Here is a 14,160-nt window from a genome sequence, read left to right on the forward strand (position 1 = left end):
AGGTGCTGAGGAGCTGGGACACGGGTTACCCGAAACGCAGCGCGGGGGAATCGTTCCTCATCTGCGGGACTCTGTACGTCACCAACTCCCACCTGGCAGGAGCCAAAATCTACTTCGCTTATCACACGTCCACCTCGAGCTACGAATACACGGACATCCCCTTCCACAACCAGTACTCACACATCTCCATGCTGGACTACAACCCGAGGGAGAGGGTCCTCTACACCTGGAACAACGGGCACCAGGTGCTCTACAACGTCACGCTGTTCCACGTCGTCGAGACGGCCGGAGAGATCTGAGCCAGTCCTCCTTCCCCCAGTGCTCTGCTCTGTGCTGTTGTGCCACGCTGGGAGCCTTCATCTTCCTCTTCCTCCTCTTCTTTCTCCTTTTCCACCGTTGGTTTTGCACATCTGGGTTCCATCGTGCCATGCTCTGAGCCTCAGCACTCTGCTCTGTGCTGTTGTGCCACACTCAGAGCCTTCATCCTCTTCCTCTTGCTCTTCCTCCATTGGTTTTGCACATCTGGGTTCCATCGTGCCACGCTCTGAGCCTCAACATTCTCCTCGTTGCATTTGGGCCATGGTTGGAGCCTTCCTCCTCCTCTTCCTCCATTGGTTTTGCACATCTGGGTTCCATCATGCCGTGCTCTAAGCCTCAGCTCTCTCCTCTGTGCCGTTGTGCCACGCTGGGAGCCTTCATCTTCCTCTTCCTCCTCTTCTTTCTCCTTTTCCACCGTTGGTTTTGCACATCTGGGTTCCATCGTGCCACGCTCTGAGCCTCAACGTTCTCTTTGCATTTGGGCCATTTGGAGCCTTCCTCCTCCTCTTCCTCCTCCTCTTCCTCCATTGGTTTTGCACATCTGGGTTCCATCGTGCCACGCTCTGAGCCTCAGCACTCTGCTCTGTGCTGTTGTGCCACACTCAGAGCCTTCATCCTCTTCCTCCTCCTCTTCCTCCATTGGTTTTGCACATCTGGGTTCCATCGTGCCACGCTCTGACCCCCAACATTCTTCTCTTTGCATTTGGGCCATGGTTGGAGCCTTCCTCCTCCTCTTCCTCCATTGGTTTTGCACATCTGGGTTCCATCATGCCGTGCTCTAAGCCTCAGCTCTCTCCTCTGTGCCGTTGTGCCACGCTGGGAGCCTTCATCTTCCTCTTCCTCCTCTTCTTTCTCCTTTTCCACCGTTGGTTTTGCACATCTGGGTTCCATCGTGCCACGCTCTGAGCCTCAACGTTCTCTTTGCATTTGGGCCATTTGGAGCCTTCCTCCTCCTCTTCCTCCTCCTCTTCCTCCATTGGTTTTGCACATCTGGGTTCCATCGTGCCACGCTCTGAGCCTCAACATTCTCCTCGTTGCATTTGGGCCATGGTTGGAGCCTTCCTCCTCCTCTTCCTCCATTGATTTTGCACATCTGGGTTCCACCATGCCATGCTCTAAGCCTCAGCTCTCTCCTCTGTGCTGTTGTGCCATGCTGGAAGCCTTCATCTTCCTCTTCATCCTCTTCTTCCACCTTTTCCACCGTTGGTTTTGCACATCTGGGTTCCATCGTGCCACACTCTGAGCCTCAACATTCTCCTCGTTCCTTCTGGATGACACTTGGAGCCTTCCTTCTCCTCTTCCTCCTCCTCTTCCTCCATTGATTTTGCGCATCTGGGTTCCATCATGCCGTGCTCTGAGCCTCAGTTCTCTGCTCTGTGCTGTTGTGCCACGCTGGGTGCCTTCATCTTCCTCTTCCTCCTTTTCTTTCTCCTTTTCCACCATTGGTTTTGCACATCTGGGTTCCATCATTCCACGCTCTGAGCCTCAGTTCTCTGCTCTGTGCTGTTGTGCCACACTCAGAGCCTTCATCTTCTTCCTCCTCCTTCTCTTCTTCCATTGGTTTTGCACATCTGGGTTCCATCGTGCCATCCTCTGAGCCTCGACATTCTCCTCGTTGCATTTGGGCCATGGTTGGAGCCTTCCTCCTCCTCTTCCTCCACTGGTTTTGCACGTTTGGGTTCCATCATGCCGTGCTCTGAGCCTCAGTTCTCTCCTCTGTGCTGTTGTGCCACGCTGGGAGCCTTCATCTTCCTCTTCCTCCTCTTCTTCCTCCATTGGTTTTGCACATTTGGGTTCCATCGTGCCACGCTCTGAGCCTCAACGTTCTCTTTGCATTTGGGCCATTTGGAGCCTTCCTCCTCCACTTCCTCCTCCTCTTCCTCCATTGGTTTTGCACATCTGGGTTCCATCGTGCCACGCTCTGAGCCTCAACATTTTCCTCGTTGCATTTGGGCCATGGTTGGAGCCTTCCTCCTCCTCTTCTTCCTCCTCTTCCTCCATTGGTTTTGCACATCTGGGTTCCATCGTGCCACGCTCTGAGTCTCAACATTCTCCTCGTTGCTTCTGGATGACACTTGGAGCCTTCCTTCTCCTCTTCCTCCTCTTCTTCCACCATTGGTTTTGCACATCTGGGTTCCATCGTGCCACACTCTGAGCCCCAACATTCTCCTCGTTGCTTTTGGGCCATTTGGAGCCTTCCTCCTCCTCTTCCTCCGCTGGTTTTGCACGTTTGGGTTCCATCATGCCGTGCTCTGAGCCTCAGTTCTCTCCTCTGTGCTGTTGTGCCACGCTGGGAGCCTTCATCTTCCTCTTCCTCCTCTTCTTCCACCTTTTCCACCGTTGGTTTTGCACATCTGGGTTCCATCGTGCCACGCTCTGAGCCTCAACGTTCTCTTTGCATTTGGGCCATTTGGAGCCTTCCTCCTCCTCTTCCTCCATTGGTTTTGCACATCTGGGTTCCATCGTGCCATCCTCTGAGCCTCAACATTCTCCTCGTGGCATTTGGGCCATGGTTGGAGCCTTCCTCCTCCTCTTCCTCCATTGGTTTTGCACATATGTATTCCCAACGCTCCCCTCTTTGCTTCTGGATGACACTTGGAGCCTTCCTCCTCCTCTTCCTCTGCTGATTTTGCACATTTGGGTTCCGTCATGCCATTCTCTGAGCTCTCCTCTTTGTCCTCATGCCCTGGTTGGAGCCTTCCTCCTCCTCTTCCTCTACTGGTTTTGTACATCTATGTTTCACGGTGCCACGCTCGAGGCCCCAGCTCTCTTCCATTTGCCTTTGTGCCATGGTTGGAGCCTTCTTCCTCCTCCTCCTCTTCCTCTTCCTCCATTGATTTTGCACATCTGGGTTCCACTGTGTGATGCCAACGCTCTCCTGTTCGCCTCTGTGCCACACTTGAAGCTTTCCTCCTCCCCTTCCTCCCTTCTTTGTGCTCATTCAGAGCCTTCCTCCTCCTCCTCCTCTTCCTCCCCCCTTCCCCCCCCCCCCCCAGTGCTGCGCTGCGTTGGTTCCATTTCCTTTTCCCCCATTTTTTGGTCTGTTTGACAGCAAATAAACGCTCTGTGCCATCGGCCATCGCTGCCACCCCCTCCTCTGCTCTTTTTGTTCCCCTCTCTGTGAGGGGGGGGGGGGGGTAGATATTAATGAGATATTAAAGCCACATTTGGGAGGGGGGAGGGGAAGGGGGGGGGGAAGGGGACACATTAAAGCTAAATCTTGGGGTGGGGGGCAAAGCTGAACGTGGGGGAGGAGGGGAAGGGGAGGGGACAGATCGTAAAGGCAAATAGGGGGGGGAGTTGGGTTGGGGGGCACACATATTCCAGCCAAATTTTTGAGGGGGGAGGTGGGAGGAATTAAAGCCGGATGGGAGGAGAAATAATTAACGGAAGTGTTAATTGGAGAGGGTTTTATTTGCTGCTGGAGAGAACTGGAGCTGTGCAGGCGGATCGCGTTGGGCCCGAGCTGCAGTGGGTGGGTGGTTGTTGGGGTCGGTTGTTGGGTGATTGGGTGAATGTTGGGGTGTTTGGGTGGTTGTTGGGTTGTTGGTTGGGTGGTTGGGTGGGTGGTTGGGTGGGTGGGTGGTTGGGTGGTTGGTTGTTGGGGTGGTTGGGTGGTTGGTTGTTGGGGTGGTTGGGTGGGTGGTTGTTGGGGTGGTTGGGTGGTTGGTTGTTGGGGTGGTTGGGTGGTTGGTTGTTGGGGTTGGTTGTTGGGTGATTGGGTGAATGTTTGGATGGTTGTTGGGTTGTTGGTTGGGTTGTTGTTGGGGTGGTTGGGTGGGTGGTTGTTGGGGGTGGTTGGGTGGGTGGTTGTTGGGGTGGTTGGGTGGGTGGTTGTTGGGGTGGTTTGGTGGGTGGTTGTTGGGGTCAGTTGTTGGGTGATTGGGTGAATGTTGGGGTGTTTGGGTTGTTGGTTGGGTTGTTGGTTGGGTTGTTGTTGGGGTGGTTGGTTGGGTGGTTGTTGCGGTGGTTTGGTGGGTGGTTGTTGGGTGATTGGGTGAATGTTGGGGTGTTTGGGTGGTTGTTGGGTTGTTGGTTGGGTGGTTGTTGGGGTGGTTGGCTGGGTGGTTGGTTGTTGGGGTCGGTTGTTGGGTGATTGGGTGAATGTTTGGGTGGTTGTTGGGTTGTTGGTTGGGTTGTTGTTGGGGTGGTTGGGTGGGTGGTTGGTTGGGTGGTTGGTTGTTGGGGTGGTTGGTTGGGTGGTGGGGTCAGTTGTTGGATGATTGGGTGAATGTTGGGGTGTTTGGGTGGTTGTTGGTTGGGTTGTTGGTTGGGTTGTTGTTGGGGTGGTTGGGTGGGTGATTGGTTGGTTGGGTGGTTGTTGGGGTGGTTGGGTGGGTGGTTGTTGGGGTTGGTTGTTGGGTGATTGGGTGAATGTTGGGGTGGTTGGGTTGTTGGTTGGGTTGTTGGTTGGGTTGTTGGTTGGGTTGTTGTTGGGGTGGTTGGGTGGGTGGTTGTTGGGGTGGGTGGTGGGGTCAGTTGTTGGATGATTGGGTGAATGTTGGGGTGTTTGGGTGGTTGTTGGGTTGTTGGTTGGGTTGTTGTTGGGGTGGTTGGGTGGGTGGTTGGGTGGGTGGTTGGTTGTTGGGGTGGCTGGGTGGATGGTTGTTGGGGTGGTTTGGTGGATGGTTGTTGGGGTTGGTTGTTGGGGTGGTTGGGTGGTTGGTTGTTGGGGTGATTGGTTGGGTGGTTGGTTGTTGGGCTTGGTTGTTTGGGTGTTTGGGTGGATGGTTGGGAGGTTGTTTGAGTGTTTGGGTGGTTGTTGGGGTGTTTGGGTGGGTGGTTGTTGGGGTTGGTTGTTGGGGTGGTTGGGTGGTTGTTGGGTTGTTGGTTGGTTGGTTGGGTTGCTGTAGGGGTGATTGGTTGTTGGAGTTGGTTGTTGGGTCCTTGGATGGTTGGTTGTGTGGTTGGTTGTTGGGTGGTTGTTTGAGTGGTTGGATGGTTGTTGGGGTAGTTTTTGAGGTGGTTGGGTAGTTGTTGGGGTGGTTGGTTGGTTGGGTTGTTGTTGGGGTGGTTGGCTGTTGGGGTTGGGTTTGGGGTGATTTCTTGGGTGCTTGGGTCGTTGGTGAGTGGTTGTCAGGCTGATTGGGTGTTTGGTTGTTTGCCTTGGATGGTTGGTTGTTGGGGTGGTTGGGTTGGTGATTTTGGGGGTTGATTGTAGGGTGGTCGTTGGGGTGGTTGGATGTTGGGGTGGTTGGTTGTTGGGGTGTTTGTTGGGATGGTTATTTGTGTGGTTGGGTGGTTGGTTGTTGGGGTGGTTGAGTGGCAGGTCGGTTGTTTCACTGAGTGGTTGTTTGGGTCATTGGTTGGTTGTTTTGGTGGTTGTTGAAGTGGTTGGTTGGTTGTTGGGGCGGTTGATCGATCAACTGGGTGGTCGGTTGATTCATTGGGTGACTGTTAGGGTGGGTTGTTGGGTGGGTGGTTGAGTGGTTGATTGGGTGTTTCGTTGGGTGGTTGGTTGGTTGGGAGGTTGGTTGATTGGTGTGTTGAGTTTTTGGTGGTTGGGTGGTTGGTGTGTTGGGTTGTTGTTTGATGGTTGGGTGATTGTTTGGGTGGTTGGTTGGTTGGGAGGTTGGTTGATTGATGTGTCGGGTGGTTGGTTGGGTGGTTGGTTGGGTGGTTGATTGGGTGGTTGATTGAATTTTGTCCATTTTTATTTCTCTAAACAGACACAACGCGGCGTAACCGCAAAGCGACGACTTACGGCGCCTGAAGCACAACGTGGAGCTTGAGGAAAAAAAAAAAACAAACAAACCAAACCAAAACCCCAACAAAACCCCAAACCAAATCCCAAAGCAGCTTAAAAAGAAGAAAAAAAAAAAAAAAAAAAAACCCAAACAAATCCCAAATCAACAATCCCTACAGCGTGGCACTGCCTGAAGAATGGGGCGACCTCGAGGGGGGGGCACGGGGTGGCTCACATCTGCAAAATAGGGCTGTGTGGGGCTCTGGTTTCAACATCAGAACCCAAAGGGCACCTCGAAGAGTGGAAGGAGAGGTGGGGTGGGATGGGGGGAGGGGGGACAGCGGCGCTGGGGGGGCAGCAAGCAGGGCTGGAGCAGAGCTGCCTGCTTTAGGAACGGGGAAACACCGTTTTGTGAATGGAGGAGCGTTATTTGTGAATGGAGGAGAGTTATATTTGTGAATGGAGGAGCATTATTTGTGAATGGAGGAGCGTTATTTGTGAATGGAGGAGAGGTAATGATGAACGGAGCAATGCTGCCTCGTGAAAGGACAAACGTTATGAATGGACAACGTTAATTAGGAACGGATGGATGTTAATGACGAATGGAGAAATGTTATTTTATGAATGGACGAGTGTCGTTTTATGAATGGATGAATATTATTGTGTGAATGAACATGATGTATGGCTGGAGAAGTGTTACATATGAATAGACAAGCGTTAATTAGGAACGGAGAAGTGTTAATTATGAATGGACTGATGTTAATTATGAATGGACAAGCGTTATTATTTAGGATTGGATAAACATACATGAATGGATAAACATTCTATGAATGGGCTAACATTAATTATGAATGGATGGACATTATTTTAAGGACAGATGTTAATTATGAATGGACAGACATTATTTTACAAACGGGTGATCATTATTTATGAATGGATGATCATTATTTATCAATGGACATTAGAAACGAGTGGACAAATGTTATGTAAGAATGGATAAACGTGGCTTATGAATGGACAAACATTATATATGAACGTTGTATAGCAAAGGACAAACATTTTATGAATGGGCAAACCTTATTTCATGAATGGACAAACGTTATATACGAATGGATGTTAACTATCAAAGGGCAAAAGTTATTTCATGAATGGATGGAGGTGATGTACGAATGGACAGGCATTATTTTATGAATGGAGGACGTTGTTGTACGAATGAACAAATGTGAATGGACAAAATATGAATGGACGAACATCATATATGAATGGACATATTTTATGAATGGACGGATGTTATATGCGAGTGGACAGGCATTATTTAATGAATGGACAGACATATGAATGGACAGACATCACATATAAATGGACATGTTGTTTTATGAATGGACAGACGTTGTTTTATGAATGGATGGATGTTATATGTGAATGGCAGACATATATGAATGAATAAATCATATACGAATGGACAGATATATGAATGAATGGAGAGACATTATTTTATGAATGGACAGACATCATATAGGAATGGACAGACATCATATATGAATGGACAGACATTATTTTATGAATGGACAGATATTATATATGAATGGATGTGTTATTTTCTGAATGGCTGGATGTTATATATGAATGGACAGACATAATTTTATGAATGGAAAGACGTTATTTTATGAATGGACAGACATCATATATGAATAGACAGATCTTATATATGAATGGATAGACATTTTATGAATGGACAGACGTTATATATGAATGGACGGACATCATTTTATGAATGGCTGGATGTTATATATGAATGGACAGACATTATTTTATGAATGGACAGATATTACATACAAATGGACAGATGTTATTTTATGAATGGACGGACATCATATATGAATGGACAGACGTTATTTTATGGATGGCTGGATGTTATATATGAATGGACAGACATCATATATGAATGGACAGACATCATATATGAATGGACAGACGTTATTTTGTGAATGGACGGGCGTGGACAGACATTTTATGAATGGCTGGATGTTATATATGAATGGACAGATGTTATTTTATGAATGGACAGTTCTTACATATGAATGGACAGACATTATTTTATAAATGGACAGACATCATATATGAATGGACAGACGTTATTTTGTGAATGGACAGACATCATTTTATGATGGCTGTATGTTATATATGAATGGACAGACACCATATATGAATGGACAGACGTTATTTTGTGAATGGACGGACGTTATACATGAATGGACAGACGTTATTTGTGAATGGACGGCCGTGAGTCCGATCGCTTCCACCGCCCGACGGAGCGCAGGCCGCTTTATTGTGGTCCAAACGCGTCAGAACAAACATGCAGAGGGTTGGGAAGGGGGAGGGGGGAGATCTGGGGGGTCTGGGGGGAGATTTTGCTCCATCGTAGCACCGCAGTTCACAGCTCAGCTTCAATAAATACTCTGCATCTGTACCAGCGGTGGGGGTGAGGTGGTGGGGGGGGGTCCTCCAGCACGGACCCCTCCTCAGCTTCAGGAGAAGCAGCGACGGGATGGGAGAGGCGGAAGAAGCGGCGGCGTTTTCCCAACGTTCCAGAAGATTCTGCCGTCCCCGTTCTTGGTTCACCGACACCACCAACCCCCATCCTGGGGTACTGAGATATGAAATGAGCTTTTTTTTTTTTTTTTTCCTTCTTTTTTCTTTTTTTTTTTTTCTTTTCAACTGGAGGTGAAGTCCCTATGGGAGAGCGTGGGGTTGGAGTGAGTCGTATCCTTCTTTCTTTCTTTTTTTCCTTCCTTCTTTCTTTCTTTCTTTCTTCCTCCCTTCTTTCTTTCCTTCCTTCCTTCCTTCCTTCCTTCCCCCTACACTGCAGCCCTTCACTCCGTACGCAGGATGATGTGGATCCCTGACTCTGTGAACACTGGCCCGCTCATCTCACCCGCCCTCAGCGCAAACGAAGCGTCTTCAAAGGGTTTCTGCATTTGACCTGGGGGGGAAAAAAAGCAAAGAGGAAACTCAGCAACACATAGAAAAGGCCCGGAGGTCGTCTAGAGGAGACAAGTCCCAAGCAGAGAGCAAAGCAGTGTAATTAATGACTCGTTTCTGGTGATAGGGGAGAGAGATTGGGGTTGGGAAATGGGAGGAGATGAGCTCTGTGGTGGGAAGAGCGCTGCTCTGAGGCACAAAATGGGGTTGGGGATGGAGAAGAGCCTCTCTCAGAGCTCTGAGCTGCTGAATTTCGGGAGGTTCAGCAACCTGAACTTGTGTTGGGATTAACAAATGAAAGGAATGCAGTTCTGCAGAGAGGGGAATAAACACAGCATGGAGGGGGGATTTTTTTGCCTTGGGTTCTGTGGAGGGGGGAATTTTTGGCTTGGGTTCCTGTAGCAGAAGCTAAAAACCCTCAGGGCAACCAATCCCAGTGCCTCACTGCCCTCCCAGTAAAGAATTACATCCCATGATCTGATCTCAGCTCTCACCTCCCCCCATTTTCCATTTTAAAACCATTTCCCCTCATCTTGTCGCTACGCATCCTTATAAAAGTCCCATCCCCAGGTCCTGGAAGGCTGCAGGAGGGGGGAACCTCACAGCAACCTTCCAGGACCTGAGGGGGGGGCCTATGGGAAAGCTCACAGCTACAGGGGGAAGGCGGGAGGAGCTGGGGTTGTGTGGGAGAGGAGGGAGAGAAGGGGAGGGGAAAAAGGAAAGGAAGAAAGGAGGAAGGGGAAGGGAAAAGGAGGGGAAGGTGGGGGGGAAAGGAAGGGAAAGTTGCAGGGAGAACACAATGCCCCCCCAAAAAAGGGAAGGGAATGGTGCTCACCGCGTCCGAAGGCGCCCAGATCTCCTCCAGCCTTCGCTGAGCTGCAGTCACTGAACTGGGAAGCGAGAGATTCAAAGTCCTCCTCTCCTGATTTGATCTTCTGGATGTAACCTGGGGGGAGAGAGGGAAGTAATGGGATGGGGGGAGAGGAGAGGGGGGAGAGGGGGGGGGAAGTGTTGGAAAGAGGGGGAGAGGGAAAGAAGAGGGGGAGGAAGAGGGGGGAAAGAAGAGGGGGAGGAAGAGGGGGGAAAGAAGGGGGAAGCAAGAGGAAGGGGTGGAGGTGTTGGAATGGGAGAGGTGAGGAAGAGGGGGAAGAACAGGGGAGGAAGGGGGGAAGAGGGGTGAAGAGAAGGGGGAAAAGGGGGAGGGAAAGGGAGGAAGAGGGGAAGAGGAGGGGGGAAATTGTTGGAATGAGAAAAAGGGGAAGAAGAGGGGGGGAATAGAAGGGAATGGAAAAAAGGGAAGGAAAAAAGAAAGGGGGAAGGAAAAAGAATCAAAGGGGAAGAGGGGAAGGGGAAGAAGGGAAGGGGAAGAGGGGAAGTGGGGAAAGGAAAAGAATGAAAGGGGAAGGGGAAAGGGGAGAGGGGGAGGGAAAGGGGGAGAGCAAGAAGAATGAAAGTGGAAGGGGAGAGGAGAGAGGGAAGAGGGGAAAAGGAAGGGGAAAAGGGAAAGGGGGAAGAGGAAAGGGGGGAGAGAAAAAGAATGAAAGGGGAAGGAGAGAGGAAAGGGGAGGGGAGGAGAGGGAAAGGGGAGGGGGAGGAAGAGGAAGAGAGAAAGGGAAAAGGAGAAGGGAAAAGGAGAAGGGAAAAGGAGAAGGGAAAAGGAGAAGGGAAAAGGAGAAGGGAAAAGGAGAAGGGAAAAGGAGAAGGGAAAAGGAGAAGGGAAAAGGAGAAGGGAAAAGGAGAAGGGAAAAGGAGAAGGGAAAAGGAGAAGGGAAAAGGAGAAGGGAAAAGGAGAAGGGAAAAGGAGAAGGGAGGAGAGGAAAGGGGGAAGGGACACCCCCAGCACATCTCTGGGTGCCACCACACCCCACTGGGACCCCACTCTCCCTTCCAGGACCCTCCGAGCTCCCCCAGGTCATCCACCCCAAGCTTTGACTTGCCGTTGATGAGCTCCAGGGCTTCGTCTTTGGTCCTGGTGATTTTCTCCTGCCTCCAGGAGGACGGACGCCGTGACTGGTTGTGTTTCACCAGCAGGTGGGAGCAGCGAACCTTGCTGGGTTCCCCTGGGCCGTTTCTTCCCGATCCGCCGCTTGGCCGTTCCCATTGGCTGGCGTTGGTGATGTGGTTGAAGTAATAAACACGGCCTGGAAGGCAAAGGGTGGGGTGAGCTGTGGGGAATTGGGGGATTTATGCACCTTCCAGGACCTGAAGGAGCTTCCGAGACAATTCTGGGGGATGTTATGGAATGGGAGGCGGTGATAGGATGAGGAGAGTGGCTTTAAACTGGGAGAGGGAGGCATTTATACACCTTCCAGGACCTGAAGGAGCTTCCGAGACAACTTTGGGGGATGTTATAGAAGTGGAGGCTAGGAGAGGGAAGCATTTATACACCTTCCAGGACCTGAAGGAGCTTCCGAGACAACTTTGGGGGATGTTATAGAAGTGGAGGCTAGGAGAGGGAAGCATTTATACACCTTCCAGGACCTGAAGGGGCCTTCCAAGAGTACTCTGGGGGATGTTATGGAATGGGAGGCAGTGATAGGATGAGGAGAATGGCATAAAGTAGAAGAGGGAGGCATTTATACACCTTCCAGGACCTGAAGGAGCTTCCGAGATAACTTTGGGGGATATTATGGAAGCGGAGGCTAGGAGAGGAAGGCATTTATACACCTTCCAGGACCTGAAGGGGGCTTCCAAGACAACTCTGGGGGATATTATAGAAGTGGAGGCTAGGAGAGGGAGGCATTTATACACCTTCCAGGACCCGAAGGGAGCATGCAGGACCTCCTGGGAGGACTTCATGGAAGGGTGGTGGTGATGAGATGAGGGGAATGGCTTTAAATTGGAAGAAGGAGGCAACTCAGGGATTTATGCACCTTCCAGGACCTGAAGGGGCATGCAGGATGTCTCAGGGAACTATACATCTTCCAGGACCCGAAGGAGCATGCAGGACCTCTTGGGGGGACTTCATGGAAGGGGGGTAGTGATGAAATGAGGGAAATGGCTTTAAATTGGAAGAGGGAGAATGGAAGCTTGGTATCAAGGTCCTGGAAGGTCACAAAGCGTGGGATGGGTTGGTTGGAAAGGTCCTTGAAGGTCACAGAACCATGGAATGGCGTTGGGTTGGAAGAGGCCCTGAAGGTCATAGAACATGAGGTGAAGTTTGGTTGTAGAGTCCTTAAAGATTAGAGAATCATGGGATGGAGTTGGGTTGAATGGGTCCTTGAAGGTCATAGAAGCATGGGATGAGTTGGGTTGGAAAGGTCCTTAAAGCTCACAGAACCGTTGAACAGCTTGGCTCAGAAGGGTCCTTAAAGATCATAAAACTAAGGGATGGGTCATTGCAGATCACAGAACCATGGATTGGGCTGGAAGGGTCCTTGAAGGTCACAAAACAATGTGATGGGTTGGAAGGGTCCTCAAAGATCATAAATCAATGGGGCGGTTTGGGTTGGAAGGGTCCTTGAAGGTAAAAGAACCATAGATTGGGTTGGAAGGGTCATTAAATGTCACAGAACCATAAGACAGCTTTGGTTGGAAAGGTCCTTACAGATCATAAAACCATGGAATGTGTTGGAAAGGTCCTTGAAGGTAAAAGAACCAGGAAAAGGGGTTGGAAAGGTCTTTAAAGATCGCAGAACCATAGGATGTGGTTGCAAAAGTCCTTAAAGATCATAAAACCATGAAATGTATTGAAAAGGTCCTCGAACGTAAAAAAACCATGGGATGGGGTTGGAAAGGTCCGGAAAGATCACAGAACCATGGGAGGGGGTTGGAAAGGTCCTGAAAGATCACAGAACCATAGGAGCGGGGACCAGAGCCCGTAAGCCCAACCCCAGGGCCCAATTCACCTCCAGGACCTAAGAGCCAGTTACTCCCCCCCCATGTCCCGATAACCCCCCCATATCTAGGTACCCCCCCCCAATGTCCTGATACCCCCCAATATCCCAATACCCCCATCATGTCCTGGTACCTCTCCATGTCCCGATACCACCACCATGTCCTGGTTCCCCCCCCAATATCCCGATACCCCTCCATGTCCCAGTCCTCCCCCCCATGTCCCGATACCCCCCATCATGTCCCGGTCCTCCCCCCCCCCAATATCCCAATATCTCTCCATGTCCTGGTACCCCACGTGTCCCGATACCACCCCCATGTTCTGATACCCTCCCCATGTCCAGATACCCCCCTCCATGTCCCGATACACCCCCCCATATCCCAACACCCCCGCCATGTCCTGATACCCTCGCCATATCCCGGTACCACCCCATATCCCAGTACCCCCCCAGTATCCCGATACCCCCCCCCCCCCCCCCCCCCATGTCCCAATCCCACCCTCAAGTCTCGATACCCCTCCCCAATATCCTGATACCCTATCATGTCCCGATACCCCTTCCCAATATCCCGATACCCCATCATGTCCCAATACTCCCCCCCAATATCCCGATACCCCCGTGTCCCAGTCCCACCTCCATATCCCAATACCCCCCCATGTCCCGATAGCCCCCCGTGTCCTAATACCCTTCCCCAATATCCCGATACCCCCCATGTCCCAGTCCCCACCCCCGTATCCCAATACCCCCCCATGTCCCGATACCCCTCCCCAATATCCCGATACCCCCCGTGCCCCAGTCCCACCCCCATATCCCAATAGTCCCCCATGTCCCGATACCCCCCCAATATCCCAATAGTCCCCATGTCCCGATACCCCCCCAGGCCCTGCAGCCTTCACCTGAACGACCCCCCCGCCCCCCCTCCAGGCCCAACGCGCCCCACCGACCCCTCAGAGCCCCCCCTCCCAACCCCCCCGGGCTCCTTCAGCCCTCGGCCGCCCCTCCGCTGACCCCCCCCGGTCGCGATCTCCCCTCTCGTACCGGAGCTGCGGCTCATGCGCTTCTCCCATCCCGCGGGCAGCTTCTCCTCCTCCGCCATCTTCCCCTCGGCTGCACCGCCCCAGCCCGGCCCCGCTCCGATTGGTCAGCAGCGAGGAGCGGACCCGCCCCCTTTCTACTACCATTGGTCAGATCCGTTCTATCTTCCCGCCCCCTCGCTGGGCTATTGGTTGGAGGCGCCGTCCTTCCGGGCACTGAGTGCAGGCAACACCGCGGCACGTGACCAAGGAACTGACGGTGGCTGCGGAGGGTCAAAAGAAATCGGGGCGCACCCGTTCTTTCTCG

General features: G+C 51.6%; 2 protein-coding genes across 2 annotated transcripts in view; one reads left to right on the forward strand and one right to left on the reverse strand.

Moving 5' to 3' along the window:
• Positions 1 to 3,395, forward strand: part of OLFM2 (olfactomedin 2) — a 34,103-nt gene extending 30,708 nt beyond the window's left edge. The window contains exon 7 of the mRNA XM_090128628.1: positions 3 to 3,395. Within this exon, the coding sequence (XP_089984754.1) occupies positions 3 to 299 (297 nt within the window). The 3' untranslated portion in view covers positions 300 to 3,395. The remainder of the gene's footprint in view (positions 1 to 2) is intronic.
• Positions 3,396 to 8,292: 4,897 nt separating this feature from the next.
• On the reverse strand, positions 8,293 to 13,981 carry PIN1 (peptidylprolyl cis/trans isomerase, NIMA-interacting 1). The gene is made up of 4 exons (XM_090128725.1): positions 13,858 to 13,981; positions 10,924 to 11,127; positions 9,822 to 9,932; positions 8,293 to 8,987 (listed from the first exon to the last, which is right to left on the reverse strand). The coding sequence occupies exons 1-4, from the start codon at positions 13,913 to 13,915 to the stop codon at positions 8,878 to 8,880; spliced, it is 483 nt and encodes a 160-aa protein (XP_089984851.1). The 5' UTR covers positions 13,916 to 13,981; the 3' UTR covers positions 8,293 to 8,877.
• Between the last annotated feature and the right edge of the window lie 179 nt (positions 13,982 to 14,160).

This window comes from Phasianus colchicus, chromosome 34, assembly GCF_987193195.1.
Source record: "Phasianus colchicus chromosome 34, bPhaCol1.hap1.1, whole genome shotgun sequence".
In the NCBI taxonomy this organism is placed as follows: domain Eukaryota; kingdom Metazoa; phylum Chordata; class Aves; order Galliformes; family Phasianidae; genus Phasianus; species Phasianus colchicus.

Excerpts from the sequence above, each read along its gene's own strand:
- PIN1 (XM_090128725.1), bottom strand. The coding sequence starts at position 13,915 with ATGGCGGAGGAGGAGAAGCTGCCCGCGGGATGGGAGAAGCGCATGAGC. Across the intron at positions 11,128-13,857 it reads GCGCATGAGCCGCAGCTCCG|GCCGTGTTTATTACTTCAAC; the intron begins GTACGAGAGGGG and ends TTTGCCTTCCAG. Across the intron at positions 8,988-9,821 it reads TCTGGGCGCCTTCGGACGCG|GTCAAATGCAGAAACCCTTT; the intron begins GTGAGCACCATT and ends TTTCCCCCCCAG.